Source organism: Rhinolophus sinicus, chromosome 1 (assembly GCF_057876585.1).
Source record: "Rhinolophus sinicus isolate RSI-liver-muscle chromosome 1, RSI-T2T, whole genome shotgun sequence".
NCBI lineage: Eukaryota > Metazoa > Chordata > Mammalia > Chiroptera > Rhinolophidae > Rhinolophus > Rhinolophus sinicus.
The window spans coordinates 86975034-86995378 of NC_142501.1; the positions used below are offsets into that span (position 1 = coordinate 86975034).

Consider the following 20345-nt stretch of genomic DNA (forward strand, 5'->3'; position numbering starts at 1 on the left):
TACATTTGCATAATTATTGACTCAAAAGCACTAATATCGAGAAAACCAACCATCTCCGACTCCCGGCGGGGAAGGCTGGGAACTGGTTTACGCTTCCTCCCAGACCCAACAGGGGGGGCACCAGGCAGCGTCTGTGAGCCTCTTCATAAACGTTTGTTAGCCTCCCCCACGGCTCCTCCTGCTTCCTCGCCCAACTTCCCCATAGCCACCGCTTCAACTAAAAGTGGCCATTGACCTTCAAGCTTTTGAGCAGTGATGCAATAGAATAGTATTTCAAAGAAAAATGGTTATCGAAATTTTGGATCCGGTTTTCCCACGAGTGTTAATGGTTTTTAAAAAGTAGGTCACATTTAAAGTAGGTCACATTTGGGAGGCGGGCGTGCAGGCAAGGAGATGAGTTCCAACTGAGGCTAGGTGACTTCCATCCGGGTGGGAGGAGGTGAAGGGTCCCCGGGCAGAGAACAAATGACTGATCTTTCCGAATTTCCCGCCAGCCTAGCGGGAAATCGCAGGAACGCGCGTTCTCCGGTCTGCAGGCACCAAGGCCCACCGCCGAGCATTACCCGGCGAGCTGTTTAGGGAGCCCCCTCTGCTGTCGGCACAGGTGAGCAGGGACCGACCGGCGGCGGGAAGAAGACAGAAGTGGAGAGGAATGGAGAAGCCGGGCTGGGCTAGTGCGGGAGCCTGCGAGTAGCACCGCCTGGGGGAGGGGACTGCAAGCAGCCAATGCCGCCTAAGGAGGCGCCACTCTCCAGCCGAAGGCTGCCTTCTAGGACCGGCACGGAGGGGGCCTCCGGCCCGCTCCCTCCGGCTGTCGGGCTTGGGCATGGGGGCTGGAGAACGGCCTCCCCCACCCCATTCAAGTGCCTTGGAGCGGAAGGGGCTTCTCCGAGGACCTGCGGTCTCTCCTGCACGCGGTTCACAAAATGTGCGGCCTGGGTCGCGTGGAGGAGCGGAGGGGATTGGAAAAGCAAACCCCCGCCGCGGGCCGAGGGGGTGAGGATGTCTGTTATTCGTTCGACTCCGACGCACCCCTGGCATGGCTAGGGGGGCAGGCTCCACCAGCCAAAACGGGGACGGTGGTGGCCAGGGGCTTCTCCAGCGCGTCTCGGAGCACTCCCGAGTGTGGGGTCAGAGGAGGGCGGGTTCCTAGGCAGCCACACCACACTGCCCAGCACCCAAGCGCTCTGAGCCCGCCTCCCCTGAAGCCTGCGCAATAGCGCCCCAGCCTTTTTAAAGCAGTAGCGGGGGCCGCGGTCACGTGGGGTGAATTCCTGGAAAGTTCCTGGAAAGCGGCCTCCGCAACAGCGGGGCGGGGCGCATGGGGAGCGCGGACCCGGCCGAGAGGCGGGGAGCGAGGGAGGCGCGACCGGCTGGGAAGTCGCGCGCACACTTCGCTCCGGGGACAGACATTTAACTCTTGCCAAGTCTCGCCGCCGCCGCGGCTCGCGAGCCTTGGGCTTCCCTTGAAGCATGAGCCTCCTTGCCCGCCGCCACCGGCGTTGCGCGGGCCGCGGACACTGCGCGCCGGGGCCCCAGGCGCACAGCCTCAGGATCCCCTGTGCCTGCAGTTGGGTTGCCGGAGGAAGTCGGGCCGGGGCTGGCTGCAGGTACTGGTCAGAGGAGCCCGAAGGCTCCGCCCCAGGAGGGTCGCTGGGGAGGGCAACGGGGCGCGGCCGCGGGCGGCGGGCGGCCTTGGCTTCCACACTTGAGAGCCACTGGGGGAGAGGCTGAGCCGCGGTTCTGCCTCGCGGCTAGGCGCTACTGCCGGCTTTCTCCGGTTCCTTCCCGGCGTCGGGAAGTCTCTGGAGTTTTTTTTTTCTTCCCTCCTAAACTGCCATCCAAATTAATAATCTTCCTAATAACCTGATCTCCCGCTCCTCCCCACCCGCCTGCCTCCCGCCCTGGCTCCTTACTCCTCCCTCTGTCCTTCCCACCTCCTTGGTCGCAGCCGGAGGGAAACTCAGCAGCTGCCGGGGGTTGGGGGTGTCCGAGCCCGGAAGGGGGTGTCGGAGCCTGGGGTGTCTAGGCGATGATCCCCGGAGCTTTGTTTGTCTTCTGCGCTGAGAACTCCCGTCGCTGCCGTCGCTGAGCGCCGGGCTCGTCGCATCCCCAGCCACCTCATTCCCAAATTAAAAGTCAACAGGGGAAACTCGAGCAGACACCTCTCCTCTCCCGGATCCCTTCCGTCTCCCCCGCCCCAGGTCCGCAGGGGTGACTGCCGGGTGCGGAGGCGGCAGCCGAGGCCGAGGTAAGGGCTCGGTGTTCGTTGTCTTGAACGTCCCGTGGCTCTTGCCGCCGCTTGCTCGGCCCCGGACCGGGCCGGGGCTCCGAACCCCCACGAGGGTTGCGCGCTCGGGCCGATTCCTCGACAGCGCCCGCGGCGACAACAGCAGCGGCCGCCGCCGCCGGGTCCCGGGAGCCGCCGCCACAGCGCTCTGCGGCACCCCCCCTCCCCACCCCAGCCCCAAGCGGACACTGGGAAGAGGGGGGGAGGGGAGCGAGACAGCCTCTGGGCCCGGGATGCAGCAGCTCGCGCAGCTAGCGACCCCGGTCCTGGGAGCCCCGCAGCGCTTTAGGGCGGGGAACCAGGTTTGTGCCGGTGGCTTCCTCCCGGGGCTCCCGGGGCTGTGCGGAGTGTGCGATAGGAGTGCCAATTTGGGGATCTCTCCTGTTCTTTCCTTTAAACAATTTTTCCACTTGTCCTTGACTAGGGCCTATTTACACCGTGCCTGCAGGTGACTCTTTGCTGTGCTTGTACACTAGACTGTGATTTCAGCGAGCAGCCCTGGGAGGGAAGACACCCGGTTCCCCACCCTCATCCTGTCCCCCCTCACGGCCCCCTCCCGCTCTCCAACTCTGGCGTCTCGGATCCCTACTCTCTCTTTATCCTCCTGTCTCTAGAGCTGGGCCAGGGCAATAATTGAATGCTTGGGGTTAAATGGTGCGGGAGCATAGACACAGAGGAGTCCACCGGATTTTCCATGTCTGTGTCTCCCCACCCACACTCCAGCCAGGGGTCCAGTTCGGACTGACCCAACCCCACATTTTCTCTTTACAGGCAAACTGTGGGTGACCGCGCTTGTGGGGGACTTTGCCATCCGTCCACTGGGACCTGGGAAGGAAGAACCAGCAGCTCCCCACCCCCCTCTCCACCACCATTTTGGATACTCCGCAGGGACGCGTTTTGGGGTTCCCACTGACTTCCAGGAAGGACGCGTGCCCCTCTCTGACCCCCAGCTCGGGTGGCCACCTGTCTTTGTCGCGGTGACCCTTCTCCCATGACCCTGCGGTGCCTCGAGCCCTCCGGGAATGGCGCGGAAGGGACGCGGAGCCAGTGGGGGACCGCGGGTTCGGCGGAGGAGCCGTCCCCGGAGTCGGCGCGTCTGGCGAAGGCCTTGCGGGAGCTGAGTCAAACAGGTAGGGAGCAGAACCGCCGGAACGCGTGCGAGAGGGGGCGCCTCCCCAAAGACGCTGCTGGGGGCTGTGCTGGCGGGGAGCGCAGCTGGGAACTGGGAGTGAGATGGGAAGCAAAGAATGGGATGAAAAAACGTCCCCTCGCATCCAGTCCCCGCCTCAGGGCGGGAGACCGCAGAGAGGATGCCCGCAAGGCCCGGGATCCTTGGGAATGCGAAAGGAAAGTGATTCTCGAGACAGAGGCCTGGGGGAGGGCAGAGCCCTGGAAGGGCTCCTTGGAAATTGCCCTTAGGGCGTTGGAACCCTGATTATTTTCCGCGCTACTCAGGGGTCGTCACTCGGGCTCGAACCCTAGCAGGAGAAAGTGCCTGGCACCTCCCTTTCCGCGGAGTGCGAGGCGGCGAGTGGGTGCATCGCTGCCCGCAGCTTCAGCTGCATCCGGCGCCCGGGCGGTGCAGCCGCTGCAGCCGGGAATCTTGGCGGCCAAATCGAGGGACCGACAGATTGCGGCGCAGGCGGCTGCCGCGGAACCCGGAGGAGCGCGGACCGCGAAGCCCCCACCGAACGCGCCCTTCAGGGGCGGCGCGCCCAGGGTCTTGCTGGTTTCAAGTGCAGTCCTGCGCTTTGCGCAGCTCCCTTTCGTCCCTCGGCTGCTGAAAGAAGAAAAAGGCGGGGGGAGGGGGGGGAGATTATGGCAAAGCATGAAGGCTTTCAAAATATGGATCCTAATAGCTTACGTTTGGGGCAAAGTTGAAGTTTTGGTAGCGCTAGTGAGAGAGGAAAGTTCCCTCCCTTGGGGTTGAGGTCTTTTGGTTGGGACCAAGGGTATTTCCCTCAGCGGCGGGGTCAGCAGGTTCGGGAATCGGAGCAGTGTTGGGGTGGGGGCGGGGTAGCATGTTGTTCAAACTTCTTAAATGCGGAATGTCTCTAGGTCATTTTTAAAAACGGGAGGGGCCCGGGAGATGGTGAGGGCAGATGAAATCGAGAATGCTGGGGAGACCGACGGTTGGAATTGGATTTGGATTAAGGCAAAGTCCAAAAGATTGTAAACTTGAAGTACTAATTATCAATTGGGGTTTCCCTCATTTCTCAGTGACTGATAAGGTCGTTGTAATCGGAGCAGCAAACAGAAGCTATTGTATTAGAACTGCATTTTTGAAACAAGTAAATAACAGTGCTTTTCGAGGGCTTCGTAGAGAGATGCAGCCATTGACAGGGGTCGGGAGGGTGGGGTGGACACCCACCATCCAAAAAGTTGCTTCTGTTTTTACTCTTGGAATTACTGGAGTTGGGTTTTCCACTTTTTTAAGGGCATCGATTTTATTTCTAATTTCTGATTCTTTTCTAATTTACTTTAAGTATTTGATTTCACTTGAGTGGTGCTGGAAGCATCATGCTTTGTCATATTGCAAATATTCTTTTGTTTCATTAGGAGAAAAATCTTAAGATACTTTAAAGAACAGCTACAGAAAGTTACTTTTATTTTTTAAAGGAAAAATGGCTCACAGTTTGTGTTCATAAAATAACATGGACCTACGTTTTCATTAAATTTCTACCCAATGTATTTGTGGTAGCCTTTGGTAAACTTTCATTCACACACTTTTTTAGAACTAAAAAAAATGTTGTCAAGTACTTGCCCCATTTAAAACATTCTTTCTAATAACAATTTTACCCTCTTTTCTTTTTTCTTTTTGAACAAAAACCCCAGGTTGGTACTGGGGGAGTATGACTGTTAATGAAGCCAAAGAGAAATTAAAAGAGGCACCAGAAGGAACTTTCTTGATTAGAGATAGTTCGCATTCAGACTACCTACTAACAATATCTGTTAAAACGTCAGCTGGACCAACTAATCTGCGAATCGAATACCACGATGGGAAATTCAGGTTGGACTCTATCATATGTGTCAAGTCCAAGCTTAAACAATTTGACAGTGTGGTTCATCTGATCGACTACTACGTTCAGATGTGCAAGGATAAGCGGACGGGCCCAGAAGCCCCCCGGAATGGCACTGTTCACCTTTATCTGACCAAACCGCTCTACGCTTCAGCACCACCTCTGCAGCATCTCTGTAGACTCACCATTAACAAATGTACGGCTACCATCTGGGGACTGCCTTTACCAACAAGACTAAAAGATTACTTGGAAGAATATAAATTCCAGGTATAAGTGTTTCTCTTTTTCTAAACATGCCTCACATAGAGTATCTCCGAATGCAGCTATATAAGAGAGAACCAAAACTTGAGTGACTGCTCTGGATAACCACGGAATTCTAAGAACAGCTGAAGTCAATCTAATTTAAATGTGTGATGAGGTAGCTAGGTATTTAAAGTTCCCTCCAATATTTTCACCTGAGTAATGCTTCCCTTCCTGAGGCTGACCAAGACTAGTTGATCCTTTTAAGTTAAAAATCAAATGTCCCAAGTAAAGGCTGATGTAACATTTTATCAGAATGCCTTGCCTATCTGAGGTTCCTTTCTTTTTGGTAGAAGGTCTAGTAGTAGAGAACTCAACACACGTAGGAGTATGTAGGAATAGGTAGGAATACTGAAGAAGGGGGAGGAAACTGACACCGGCTTAACTTCAATTTTATGTATGTGCCTGGTGATCAGTCTATTTTAGGCCATTTTATATTTTGCATTCTGACGTAGCTAGGGGTTTTATTGGACAGATATGCTTGTATTTATCCTTCATTTTATGCAATTAACCAAATCAACCAAAAAAGTGACCATGAAATCCTGCATTTGTCTTTTTACTACACGTATGAACTCTCCCACGCGAATGAGTACTGTAGTAATCCATTTTAAAGGGAGCCTTACTTCAGAACTATTTCAAACTGGTGCAAACAGAAAAGACTTTGTCTTTTCCTTTAAGGCTAAAGACGAGAATGTCACACTCTACAGGTGCCACTCAGTCCCTGTTAATACTACCACGTAGATACAGACATTTTACCCTTGGAAGTACCTGTGTCCCAACCTGTTGCCATGGATTTTTTGGAAATGGCTTTAGGAATTTCCAAGTGGTCCTTGAATTGTCTAACCATGGCCATCAGTAGCTGTGTCCCTTCTACCATGTAGAAAACTTGGACTTAATTTTCTTCCAGCTGTAGGGGGATACCTGCCTGTTTTTCAAAGTGTTTATTTACTGCTGTTACTATTTGATTAGAATGTATTAAATAAAAATACCTGACTTTTACAAGTTGCACTTATTACTTTGAATCATAGAGAGCATGCGCTGTCATGGTAATAGAGGGTTGCCATAAAAACTTACGTCACGTGTAGCCAAATATTCAACAAGAGGTAGAGCATTACTTGCCCTTCTCTGAAGTTATGGGTCATACTTGCCCTTTGCATTTTGGAAAGCGTGCTTTAGAAACTACAAGAATTGCCAAGTTGAATAGGCATAACACTCATGCCCTTTGTATTTCCAAAAATACGGTTTAGAAACTATAAAAATTGTGACACATCTGAGTCTTGCTGGTTGAGTAGGCATAATACAAAATAAAAACTAAGAGTTTTATGGCGATTTATGTTTTGCCTCAAAGTCTCATGACTGTTGCAAATGCACCATCGTTTCTGGAGTCCAGTCGTTATTCATTTGCCACCTTAAAAAAAATTTCCTGTATAGTAAAATATGATGTGTCATCGGGAAGGTAGACCGAGTATATCATGTGTGTGCCCCAAGTGAACTGTGCTCAGAAGCATATAATTTGTGCTTATAAATTACAGTAAAATCTGCTTATCGTAAGCTCTTGAAAAATGGTTTTGTGCCTAGAAAGAAGACAACTATGTGTGTCCAAATGGAAGATTGCTAGGTGTCCCTTAGGAAGAATTTGTAGTCTAAAATTTAAAGAAGAGCTACCCTTTTAGGGCGTATGATCGGATGATAACCTTTCCAGTACGACGTTCAGGTTCTGTGCGTTATTTGCCCTTTTTCTCCACTGACAACAGTTGTCTAGTGTGGAATGTTTGATTCTCTGGCAAAACTCCCACATGGCTAGTGCCAAGGGGCTTTGTGGAATTTCTTAAGGTCTTTTGCATTTTTGTTCTCAGTGTTTCAAACACTCTGCAGTTTCTCAGTTATTGAGAGTTGCCTGCACTGGTGGGGTATGAGTACCCGTGGAACTGGAAAGTTCAGCATTATTGCTAGCAAGTGACTAATTGTGAGAAAACCAGAGGACAGCAAAGACATCTCTGGAGGGTGCTGTGGAACTATTGCCTTACATTTTGGTCTTTCCTATTCCAAGTAAGTTGGTAAGCATAAGGAGTCTCTCTCTCTCTCTCTCTCTCTCTCTCTCTCTCTCTCTCTCTCTCTCTCTCTCTCTCTCTCTCTCTCTCTCCCCCTGCAATTACTAATATTTATTTATCGAGTTCTTGTATGTCATGCTTTCACTCACTGCTTTACATGCATTAGCTCATTTAATCCTGACACAGACCGAATGAGCAAAGTACAGGGATCACAGGAGGTAAGCACATCTAACTTGTGAGTGAGGAGGCATTTCAGGAATATCCAAGCCCTTTTTATACCTGGAGAGGAATTACCGAAGAGCTGATTGCTGCTATTTTTACATTGATTCAAATGAACAAGTTAGAGCAGGCTATAAACGGAACCCTCAGCACTTTTATTGTTGCCTCAACCAGCAACTGGAAAAACATAGGTACCTTAATGAGTGTTGTGCTCTGTGGAATTGCAGTCAGCTGGGCCCGCTGGTTTTATCCTGGTGTGAGAGTGGGTCAGGAGGGGGTTCACTGTTTTACTTGGTGGCTGGTAAATGATGGCAGTTACCAATTATCAGTGGCTCATTTTATGGACGGTTGCACAAAAAAGTTAAGATGTACGCTTGTCTAAATTATCTTCAACAGAGCTAGGAAAAATATCCAGAGTTATCTCCCTTTGCAGGGCAGTTTGGGACATTAGTGAGGATATGGATTATTGTTGCCATTGTTGAAGAATATCATATGTGGGACTTACATGTCCCCACAAATTTAAAATACTTTGATCTGAGTTTCCATTGGGAGCAGAGTTGAGGCTCTGAAGTTTTTCGTTCCATTCCAGTGGGCGCTGGAGAGGACAGCTTTTTGGTTTCTGGACAGTTCAGTTTATGAGCCGAGAGGTCTTTTTTTGGCGTGTCAGTAAGAAGGTCTTGACTTCATAGTAATTATGTAATCCAAATAGGTAACAGAATGGGACAGTTGTTTGGGAGTGTTTATTTTCTTGGGAAGGATTTTCTCTGCTTTTAGAAAATTGTACCCTGGTAGGAGGGTAGGAGACAGAGACGTCATCAAATAATCCACTGGGTGGAATGTCCTGAGAGCAGCCGTGCCCTGCTCAGTGTGGGTGTGGGCACAGGCTGGAAGGGGGTGAGTGGCTGTGGTTACATCGAACAGCTGGGCTGAGGCCTCGCTTGTCTCCCAGTGGTCGTTTCTAGTCTTTGGCGCAAAAAAAGTGTTGTCATTCCTTCGAGGCCTTTCCTTTTACTAAGAGGCCTGTCTTCTCCTCTCCCCGTTTTAACTTCCTAGAATTTTAAAGCTTGAAACCACTTTTCAGATCACGTATTTCAGTTTCGTTATTTTACTGAAGAAGATTTTCAGACCCCGGGAGGTCAGGAGATTCGTGTGAACATGTGCACGTGTGTGTATACACACACACACACACACACACAGACACACACACACCAGTGAATCAATGGCAAAGTCAGTGAACACATGTTGTAACCTCAGGTTTAGTATTTGTGAAAACTGCGTCCTTCTGCTTTATTTAAATTGTCAATACTCTTCTCCACCCTGTAAACTCTAGAGTTCTTTTAACATCACACATTTTTTTTTCCCTCTGAAATTAGACAGCAGGCCTTTGGAATACTATATGGGACAATTCCAGTTCTTGGCTTCTTCCACCCCATTCCAAATAACCAGCCTTTTCTGGGTTTTATGATGTCTTGATCCACATGAGAGTTTTGCATGCATTTGAACTCCTCCACGTTTCTAACCTATTTGCTGTTTTAAAGTTTAAAACCTGCCATCCGTGCTGTTTTGTGATCTCATTTCTGCCTCTGCCAGATGTGACTCACACACAGCCGTGTCCGATGACTGCCCACCTCCTGTCCACACCAGTGGAACCCATTCTTTCTTTTGCCCACTAATGGGCACAATGGCACCGTTAATTCCTGCCTTACTTTCTCCCTTTCCTACCATAAAATTGCCCTTTTGGCTCATTGGACACTGCCCTGCTGGCCATATTGTATTCCAGTGACAGAGGGTGATTCTATTCTCCTTGAGTTGGGTAATTGAGTGATTGAGAATACTTTAAGATTAAATCTGTCTCTTAGTCTCTCTCTTTGATTCCTTTCAGTTTTTGAAACAAGTAGCCAGACCCCAAATACCACACTTTTGTTATGTGCATGTTTTAAGGTTTTTTTAATTTAAAGTATCAGGGGCTCCTTTTTCACTGTCAAGTTCCACTTCATTTGAGTGGAATGGAAATACTTAAGAATGATTCTGTGATAGTCTCATTTCACTCCTACATAGGCATATTTTTCTTTTATTCCCATCTTCACATATTTTTGATTTTTCTAAATTTTCCTCTATGTGGCTTGAGTTCAGGTTACTTAAGTTTATTACCAAAGTGAAGTAACAGCTGTTGCTACGGTAGCCTCTGAAAGCCCTGGAGTCCCAAATGTCTAGATAGTCAGCTGAAGTCATGGAGCAAAGCTGGATATTCCTTTCTACGCCTTCAGGAGCTTTGTCAACAAAAGAGGCTGGGTCAGAGAGTGTTGTCACAGAGAATGGGGTTCATGTCAGTAAACATTCACTGAGCTGTAAAAATAAAACTGCTTTTGTAGACACTCTCCCTCGGAACTAACTACATCCTACCTTACAGGAACTCTTAACTTGCCCTAGAGATCAGGCACGCATTTTGTGAAGTATTATTAGTCATGTGGTGCTGCCTGTTAGAAACAGAGGGAAGAGAAAGGCAAGCCCAAGTCCTGCTGGGGGGAAAGGAGATACTCTTTTGTCTAAGAACTAATACCGCCCAAAGAGCCCCCTATTCTATGGTGCAGACAATGAAACCTCATCACAGAACTTCATAAACATTTTTTGTATCTCCCCGGTTTTCAACTGTTAAGATGAAAATTCATATTTTGCTAAATGGTTTTCCATTCTGTTCATTTGGTATGCTTTTTCCTGTTTAGATTTTGGTCCAGCGGGCTGCTGTGATCTTTAACATTCAGGAAAATATTTTCCATGTTATTTCTACCCAGAGAAGTTGTTTCATTTCCCATTTTAACCCTCCTACCACCATTTTGATAAACTTGACCCTTCTTAGGTTTCCAGCATAGTTTCTTTCTCCTCCTTTCTATTTCCAGGTTGTGGCCATCAATTCTATATTTGGTCAAAAAGGGTGCTTGCATTTTGCACATTTAATGGGAGCATCTGCTTCCAGTTATCTGCAGTAATAGGGTCAGTGAGAATGGGGTAATTGAAACTGATAAACACATCTAGCTAATACTAGTAGTTTCCGCTGCCTCCCAATTCCATCTCCTTTGCTAGAACCACGGACAGAAAAATCAGCTGCTTCTCTGTTCTCATTTTATTTTCCCTGTCCATCAGGCAATGAGGATGGTAATAAATAACAAAGTGACTAAAAAGATGGCAAGAATGAGAAAATTAAGGAGGACGGAGAATCAGTGGTGTGCTGAGTGCTCCTGAGAGCCAATTGTTAAATACTTAGGGATTTTGTGAGCTAAATCATTATGAGTAAATATTGGTAGATAGAAATCAAGCCATGGCAGGAGTATTTACACCACAGGAACTGGCAGACCTACAAATTAAGCGTCCCTCCCCCGCCCCCACAATGGCTGGTTTAACAACACACTACTGAGCTAGGTAATGGTTTCTCCTCAGTAATTGAGATCTCACTAGAGTAAGATCAGTTTATTTTTATCCTCCTTTGTATTAAGCCCAGTGTTTAGAACAGAATACGAATAAACAATGAGGAATGAACTATTTTTTAAAAAATATGTGTGCCAGTCCTATATTGGACTACATTGCCTTCTGTTGGTAGATCTGCCAGTCTCCTTGTTCAGCATCTTTTCCTAGTTACACAGTAGTATCTGCAGATGTCCTTTCAATGTTATTAGTAATGAGGGATAGGACATTCTCAAAGTCATATAACTAGTGTATAAAACAACTCTTCCAGCTCTGAATACCAGGATCTCTTTTGCTTCCAGCTTTATTCATTCATTCACTCATTCATTCATTTCATTTTATTTAGTTTCCTTTTTCCTTTCCTCCCTTCGTTCTCATTTGCTTTCCTCCCTCCTCTCTCGTTTTTTCTGCCAACATTTATTGAGTGCCTACTCTTATTATACAGGAATACAAAAGAGTAAAACATGTTCTTGCATTAAAGGAGCTCTTATAGTCCATGGGAATGGATGGAGAAGAGAGGAACTAGCATTTATTGAACAATCTAATATGTTCTTTACCTTACATTGTCATTTCATTTAACCCTTGCAACAAACTGGTAAGGTATGTATTTCCCCAGTTATTGAAAATGAAACTGAGGCTTGGGGAGAGAAAATATCCTGCCCAGTAAGTGGTGAAGACATGGTTCAAACCCAGGTTTTTGTTGGGCTCTACATCTCAAGATACCACATTACGCAGGAGCTTTAACTAGATGAGCAGTTTGTTGTAAAATGCAGTGATTAAGGCAGTGTGGACAGGTGCCATCAACCTGCCCTGTGATTAAAGGGCAGAAAATGCTCCTGGTGAAGAAGGTCTTTCTGCAGAAAGGTTGAAGAGGAGGGTAGAGGTGTGAGCAGGGGCTTATCTGGTCGGCCTGGCAGCACAGCTTGGAAGTCACCCAGAGGGCAATGAATAAAAGCTTTTCAAAATAGGGGAGTAACCGAACTAAGTTTGTGCTTTATATCATCTCTCTGGAGGCCCTTTGGAAGATGGCTTGGGAAAAAGGAAGAGTGGAGTTAAGGAGACTGGTTAGATGTGAACTGCTAGGCGTGAAGGGATGGGGAGGAGACTGAGGAGGGCCATGGACAGACGTTACTCCCCTTGTCTGCAGGCTCCCATTTGCGCTGGAGTTTGGGGCTTTGGGTCTCATGCTTCCTCTTGAAGGCCAGCTTCCACACCCGACAAGTTGACGTTAACTGGCAGATTCTGTTCCCAGGAATGTGGAAGTGGTGATGCAGTGGGCAGAGCCTTGAACTAGGAATCGGAAAACTTGGGGTCCACTTCTAGTTGTTTGACATTGGGCCACACACTGACTCTCCTAGGGCCTCAGGCATCCCATCTGTAAAATAAGGAGCTTGGCGCCTACATGCTTTGGGGTTATTCCAGTGAAGTAACTCGTGTGCCCAGATGTGAGAGCAATCTCTGACACCATAGTGGGGGTGGCCAGAGGAGAGGCAAGCTCCATGTTTCTGGGGAGTCTCAGTTTTAACTTGAGCTGTAATGTAGATTTTGCCTTGATGCCATAATATAGTCTCATTTATTTTGAAAAAATAACTTCCTCTTAACTCTGGACTTTTTCACCGCTGGAGTCAGTTGACTCCATTTTTATTCTGGTTAAAAGAATTTTCTATTTTCGTCTGGCTGTGGATCTTTGAGCACTACCGTCTAATCAAAGAGTTTGGACTTGGGTTTTTAGATCTTGGTTCTGATGGAGAAACAGGAATCTGGTTTGTATCAGCCATTATCACAGTAACCTTTTGGATGAATTTTCATTATCAAGGGACCTGAAGGGCTGTCTGCTCTGCTCCCTGGCCAATATAATAGGTGTGATCCCAGACAATTGAGGGCAAATGCTATGTTTTCTCAAGTCATTTTTCCCATTTATTAATACATATGTTGTTCTCATTTCAGATTAATCCTCAATAGACAGGGATGCCACCGAGCTTTATTTTTACTTTTCTCTGTCAAACAATTCATAGAGAGAGAGAGAAGGGGACAGGAATGGTGGAGAGGAGAGGGGAGGAGGATAACAAAACCTGGAAAGTACCGTGTTTCCCTGAAAATAAGACCTACATGGAAAATAAGCCCTAGCATGATTTTTCAGGAGGACATCCCCTGAACATAAACCCTAATGCATCTTTTGGAGCAAAAATTATTATAAGACCCGGTCTTATTTTCCAGGAAACATGGTACTAAGGGAATTCTTGAATTCTTTGGTAAAATGAAAAGTATCTTAGAGCATAAATGATCCTGCCTTAATCTCTCCATCTTGCATATTTGTATTTTCCTGGATCTGTTTTAAAGTGAGGCACACACTGATCTTGGGGCACACCCTAGGAGGGTGGGTGTGTGCATACCTCATAGGCAGAGGCAGACATGTATCACTGAGCCTGGTAATGGCTGAAAGCTCCCAAGAGGTCCAGGTTGCAGCTGCAGCTTCATGACGTTCCAGGCATGGCAGTGAGGTGGCCATTCCATGGCAAACCAACTCTTGGGCTTCCAGGGGATTGGAAAAAGCTAGAACATTTTGTAATGCCAGGCATTGCATTTGATGCTTTACAAATATTACCTCATTTAGTGCTCCCAACAAACCTTTGATGTAGGTTCTGCTTTTATCTCCACTTTACAGATAAGGAAATTGACACATAGAAAGATTTAGTGACTGAAGAGGGAGAGCTGAGATTTGAATTCGGGCCAGTCTGACTCCAAAACCCATGCGTTTATTCACTCTTCTTTTTCTCAATAAGCTTACAAATGCTTTTAAGCTCGGAGACCTGCAACGAGCATGTACCACAGTGGTGTATGCTAGGCACGTACGTTTCCACCAAATGCAGTTAATATGGACGGCTATGACCCTGTCTGTCCAATTAATAATTGTGGTATTATTAGGACTTTGATTTCAGAAGTCATATAAGATCTCCCCAAATCCTGAGCATCCAGCTGGGAAGGATCCCTTCCATCTGAATTTCTACTTCTCCTCCCTTCTTCTAATCTCCTTCAAGGATCTATCCAGTGTGACCGTAACCCACCATCTCTTCCTTACCACCCCTTTTCTTTCTCTGGAGGTAAAGTCTATGAATAATGTGTCAGTCATAATAAGCTAAGTTATGCTGTAAAACAACCCCAAACTCTCAGTGACTTTAAACAATAATGGTTTAGATCTTAAAATAACGAAGAATTCTCTATCCATACATGTCTGTCATATGTCACCAGGGAGGCTCTTTTCTTAGTCATTCCAAAGCAGAGGCTGACAAAGCTGCCACCTTCTCAAACCTGGCTGGGATGTTGAGCCAATCGTAAAGGAGAAATCCAAGTATCTCTGTTGGCATTTAAATGCCCTGTCACTTCTATTCCCAACTCATTGGCCAGAACTCTGTAAAATGGTGCCACCCAACCACAAGGGGGCCAAGCAGTCCAGTCGTCCCCTGGAGGAGAAAACAGACGTATTTAGTGAGCTGCAGTACTAACTACCACACGTACAGCGCCACACATACCTCTTTCTTCTTTTTTCTCTCTAGTTTGGCTAATTCAACCTCAGGTAAACTTTATAGACACACATAGCCTCTTTAATTCCATTCCTCTTTTCTTTTTATCTTTCAAAACTTTTTCAAAGACCTCAAAATAATCTCTCTCTTTCCTTTGTGTGAGCCATTCGTGAGCCAAAAGGAAAGGTCTTAAATCTTGAAGTGAAATTATGCATATTAAAGAGCTAGGGCTTCTGAAATAAAAAGCTTCTCAACAGCTTCTGAAATAAACAGAGCTTCCTTCTGGTCTTCACTAATATCTCTCTGGCTTCCTAACCCTGCTAAAATGAAACTGTTGCTCCTCCATTGTCAGTATTCAAGACAAAAAATGTTCACATTCACTACTCCTGCTTACTGTTTTGCTTAATTAGCTATATTGCAATAGTATTGAATAGTAGTATTTCTACCAGTTTTCAATTAAACGTGGACCTGTTCAGGCACATTACAAATCAAATATACTTTTGTGTGATAAAGTTGGCACCTTATCACCATTTTAAATTGGATTCTGAGGGAAATTGTATTCTAAATTCCAGACAACTGGTTTGCAAGCCTTGTTTTAGGATGCAACCTATTTCTAGATTGGGGTCTTTTTCTACAGCATATTCATGTATAATCAGAATACCAGAATAAATGCTATATTTTAATGGACAATTATCCTCTACTGTATTCATGGATTAACTGTGAAAAAATTAGAATATGTAAAATGTACTTAATTCAAAACTTTATGAACACAATTTTTTCCCTTTCACAATTTGTTCAAAACTTGATGAACACAATTCCCCATTTCACATCTTCTACGTGAAATTAGACACTGTAGTGTTAGTTTTGACTTCTCCTTCATATTTTTCTCTTTCATGTATTTAGTCATTCATTCACTCAATCATTCAACAAATATTTAACTGAGCATCTACTTGTGCCAGGACAAAGCAAAGTCCTGAAGACAGTTAAAAAACACAGTCTCTGTCCTCAAGGAGGTTCTGGGTAGAGGGGAGACATACTTGCCAGCAATTCTATACAGTGGACCCTTGGACAACTTGTGTTGTTGAAGTGTATGGGTCCACTTATATGTAGAGTTTCTCAATAAATACTGTAAATGTATTTTCTTTATGGTTTTCTTAATAACATTTTCTCTAGCTTACTATACTGTAAGAATACAGTAATATATATATATATGTAAAACATACAAAATATGCATTAATCAACTGTTTATCTGATTGGCAAAGCTTCCGGTCAACAGTAGGCTACTTTTTTTTTTTACATTTTGGGTGAATCAAAAATTATCCGTGGATTTTCGACTGTGCAGGGTGGGGTGGGGAGTCGGCACCCATAATCCCCATGGTGTTCAAGGATCAACTGTACAATAAGATAATCAATACAATGAAATATGTACAAAGAGCAGGAGAAGCAGAGATGAAACATCCGGCTCTGCTCGAAGGTGTCAGGTGAGGCATCAGAGTGGAGGCAGCTTCTGACCGGGCATTAAAGAGAAGGAGTTGGCCTGACCCACATGCAGGGCCAGGGAATCCCAAGAGGAGAGGACGACATGGAGCTGTGAGAGAATTGAGCTCTAGCATTATGGGTGGAGCTTCAAAGGCAAAAGAGGAAACTAAAGGGGTTGGGGGATAAGCCTGTGTTGATGAGCGCAGAAACAGAGGACCAAGGGCTTTGCCTGCCTTTCAGAAGTTTGTATTTCACCCGAGAATGCGCGAGCCATTGAAGGCTTTTGAGTAGAAGAATGACAGCATCAGATTTGGTGGTAACATAAAAAACTCATCTGGGGAGGCATAACCCTAGATCAGGTCCCCTTAACCCAGTCCTTGGACTTGCAAGAGATCCATGGATGGAATGCTCGGGATCTGTGGACTTGAATAGGAAAAAAATGACATTGTTATTGTCACTAAACTCTAACTGAAATTGAGCATTTCCTTCAAATATGAATCCAGGCAGCAGATCACGGTAGAATTAGCAGAAGAGGTGAATTTATCACTAATAGAAACCAGGCATTTTAATATCATATTACAGTTGTTGCAAATACCTCAAAATATCCTTTACACATTTCACTAAACCCAAATTACTTAGCTATTAGACCCACAGCTACATCTTGTCATTTAATGGATTAATAAAGAAGTACATATATTATTATGTCCAACTTAAAATAATTTGATATGTGCATTTTGATAGAATTCATCTTTTGTGATCTGTGTATTTAATTTTATGATTTAAACACAGTATCCTGAGAATGGGTGGGTAGTCTTTGCTTGACTACCCACGGGGTCACAAAGGTCAGTACTCATGCATCAGAGGAAGGTGATTGGGAGAGGTCATTGCAGCCTAAAGCAGTGGTGGAGAGGAAGAAATTGTGGGAGATTCTGGGGACAGAGTGAACCTTTTGATTGATTTGGGACATAAAGCCGAGGGAGGATTCCATGTGTACCCCAACTCCCCCATCAAGTTTCTGGCTACAGCAAAATTCTTATTGCTTCTCTACCTTCCATTCCATCGCTATCGTTATTTAATGCTTAAACTTTTATCAAAGTCATACATGTAAGTGTGGTTTTAATAATCAAGTAGTATGGAAACACATGAAAAAACCACCATCCCTTACTCCCCTGCTCTCCATCTGCCAATCCTACACTTTTTTGGGACTCATATCTTTGTGAACTAGACTGCAAATTCTGTGCAGCAAGTGCCTTGTGATCCCCACTGTTTTTCAGTTTAGGTGTTGACTAAATGACTGACAGATTCCAAAGGCACTTTCTGTTTCAAGGTCACTATGGACAACAATTGTACCCTACTCTAGTTACAGAAGTTATACCAACTGTGACATTCTAGGAAATGGTGCTTTTACCTAAATTCCCAAGTTTTCTGTTATTTGTCTTCACATACAATAACACAGTGCTCAAATAATTCCATTTACTTGTTTTTTTGAAAGTAAGTTTAGTGTGATGGTGGGTTGAATAATCCTCTGTAATCTTAAAACAGAATTGACAAGGTGGATTTGGAATTTCTACCCGTTAATTTTTGTGTGTGTGTCGGGGGTGCGGGGGGTGGGGGCTACCTGTCCTGTGTTGGTAGCAGTGGTTAATTTTAGGGTTGAGGATGGCAGGTGGAGTTGCAGCTGAACTCTTTGATTGGTTGGCTGAAATTCCTCTTCATGCTTCTTGTGAGGTCCAGAAATGTATAGTTTTGTGGTCTGATGTATTTTGATGGTTTCCAGATAAAATTGATGTCTGGCACTTTTTCTAGGAAATACACATTTAGATGTCTCCAAATTGATTTGTAGGAAGTTAGTGTTATTAAAAATTTTGCGGCAGAATTTTTTCTCAAGTGGCAGAAGAAATAAAGGAACTTCAGTTTTGAGGGCTGTTAACAGCCCCTTCCATTATTGCCCAAACTGAGAACGTTGACCAAATACTGGATTGTTAATATGGATTTATGACCAAAAGAAGCAAATATCTGGACTTTTAAGAATTACTGATACAGTAAAATACAGTTTTAGCCAGCGACACTAGACTAGCCCCCAAACTTTCAGGGAAAAAAGCACCTTTTCCCTTTATTTTCTAATAACATTTCTCAATTCAGTAACCAGAGAGACTACCCTGGGGTTAACCTCAAGATGTGATTGCTGTTTTCTGTTCTTGCTGTTTTTTAGAGGGAGGGAGAGCAGGGTTTGGGAAGAAACGGACTCTGGAAAAGTTAGCTTCCCAGTTTACACATGGAAATCACAGTCCTTTCTTCATTTATATTATAAATATTTGAAGAGCACGTTAGAGATGGTTAGTGAAGAAATGAGAGCTATAACCTGGTCAAAACGATGAGTTAACTGTTCTTTAACTTACTGACTTCTGCCTTAACACTGACTGGCTGGGTAACAAGTTCCTACTTGCTGGCATTTCAGTTAAACCTCAGAATACTCTTGGAGCAAAATGACTATTTAAAAAAAAAAGCCTTATCGAAATCTAATTCTTAGAGGAGGAAAATTTTAGATTTGGAAGGAATATTTAAGATGCAGACCTTCAAACCCAACTTTTTCAAAAGACATTTAACAAGCAGGTTAATTAAGCAGAACTGGTACGGTTAACAAAGGAGGTAAAACCCAGACTCAGCAGAGAGACTGGAAACCAGTGACTTTGATTTACACGTACAAGACCAGAAAGGAAGCAGCCGGTGGATATTTCTAGGAACTAGTTAAGGGAGAATGAAAAAGACCGGAGGGAGAAGAAAGTGTCCGCGGGAGAAGGAATCTCCTAATAGTTTCCGTTCTTTCTACTTGAGAATTTTCAAACGCAGTTCCTCCAAGGGCTGGCTGAAGGTCTCCGACGACGTGCGCCCAGGCTGTGCACCGGGAAGTGATCGCGGCGCCACTGAGTGATGCAGAAAAAGTTGTTTGTGCGTAGCCTGCCCCAGCGCGGAGCCCCGTCGCGGCAGTGACCCGGGGCGCTCCTCCCAGACCCATCCCAGCGCCCCCCCGGGAGTCCCTCCCGGTCCTCCTGCCCTGTAGCCTAGGAAGGAAGGGGACGTTTAGAAACCGACCATTGTCAGCGTATTTAATATCTGGAAGCACACCACCAGATGTGTGGAGTATTGAGGTTAAACGGGTGTGTTTACCATTTTCCTGTGCAGCGAGTGGGTTAACATCTGATCACGTAGCCTTGGTTATCCCGCCACAGAACAGAATATGGCCAGGCACGGTGGCTCCCGCGGACTGGTTCATAAAAGAGCATCCGTTCTGCTTCTGTTCATGTAGGTTTGATAGAAGCTTTTATTATTAGCTAGATTTTCAGTTCATCTGAAAGTAATAACATGCTTATTACGATGGTTAAAAATCCAATCAATTAAGAAGGGTATGAAGTGAAAAATAAAATTGCCAACCCCCCGGTCTCCCTCTCAGGTGACTATTATTAAAAGTTTCTTTTTGTTCTTCCAGAATTTTTTAATGCAAGATACTAAGTATATATTTAAACTTTTTTTTTTTTTAAACACACACAGATAGTATTATACATTCTGCTCTACAATGGACTTTTTTAAATTTAGTATTTGGGATTTCTCTGTATCTATATAGCTTTGTATATCTTTTATTGGTAACAAAGAGCTCTACCTCATTCTTATGAACATTTGCACAATAATCCGTGGTATAAATGCATCATCATTCATCCAATCAATCCCCTACTAGTGTACATTTAGGTTGTCTCCAGCTTTCTGCTATTACAAACAACAATGCAGGAAACATCTCTGCGATGATGTGTCTGTGTGCTTCTGCGAATATATATGTTGAGTAAATTTCTGGAAGTGGGATTTTAGGGTCAAAGGTATGCACATTAACATTTCCAAATCGTTAATATTTGCAAATCGTTCCAAAAACGGTTCACCAATTAATATTTCAGGCTTAAATAAGTTACTATCTTTCAAATTGTAAGTATAATTGAGGGTTTTCCTTAAAATGCTG

General features: G+C 45.4%; 1 protein-coding gene across 6 annotated transcripts in view; it reads left to right on the top strand.

Moving 5' to 3' along the window:
• Positions 1-782: 782 nt before the first annotated feature.
• The window catches only part of SOCS2 (suppressor of cytokine signaling 2), a 30098-nt gene continuing 10535 nt past the window's right edge, over positions 783-20345 (top strand). The window contains exons 1-4 of one of the 6 annotated variants that reach the window (XM_088801204.1): positions 1476-1610; positions 2140-2251; positions 3062-3420; positions 5126-5577. In XM_088801204.1, the coding sequence (XP_088657330.1) occupies positions 3282-3420; positions 5126-5577 (591 nt within the window). In that variant the 5' untranslated portion in view covers positions 1476-1610; positions 2140-2251; positions 3062-3281. Of the gene's footprint in view, positions 997-1471; positions 1611-2139; positions 2252-2287; positions 2593-3061; positions 3421-5125; positions 6613-20345 lie in introns of those variants that run through there. The other 5 variants (XM_088801218.1, XM_088801198.1, XM_074325278.1 and 2 more) reach the window with 5 other exon arrangements.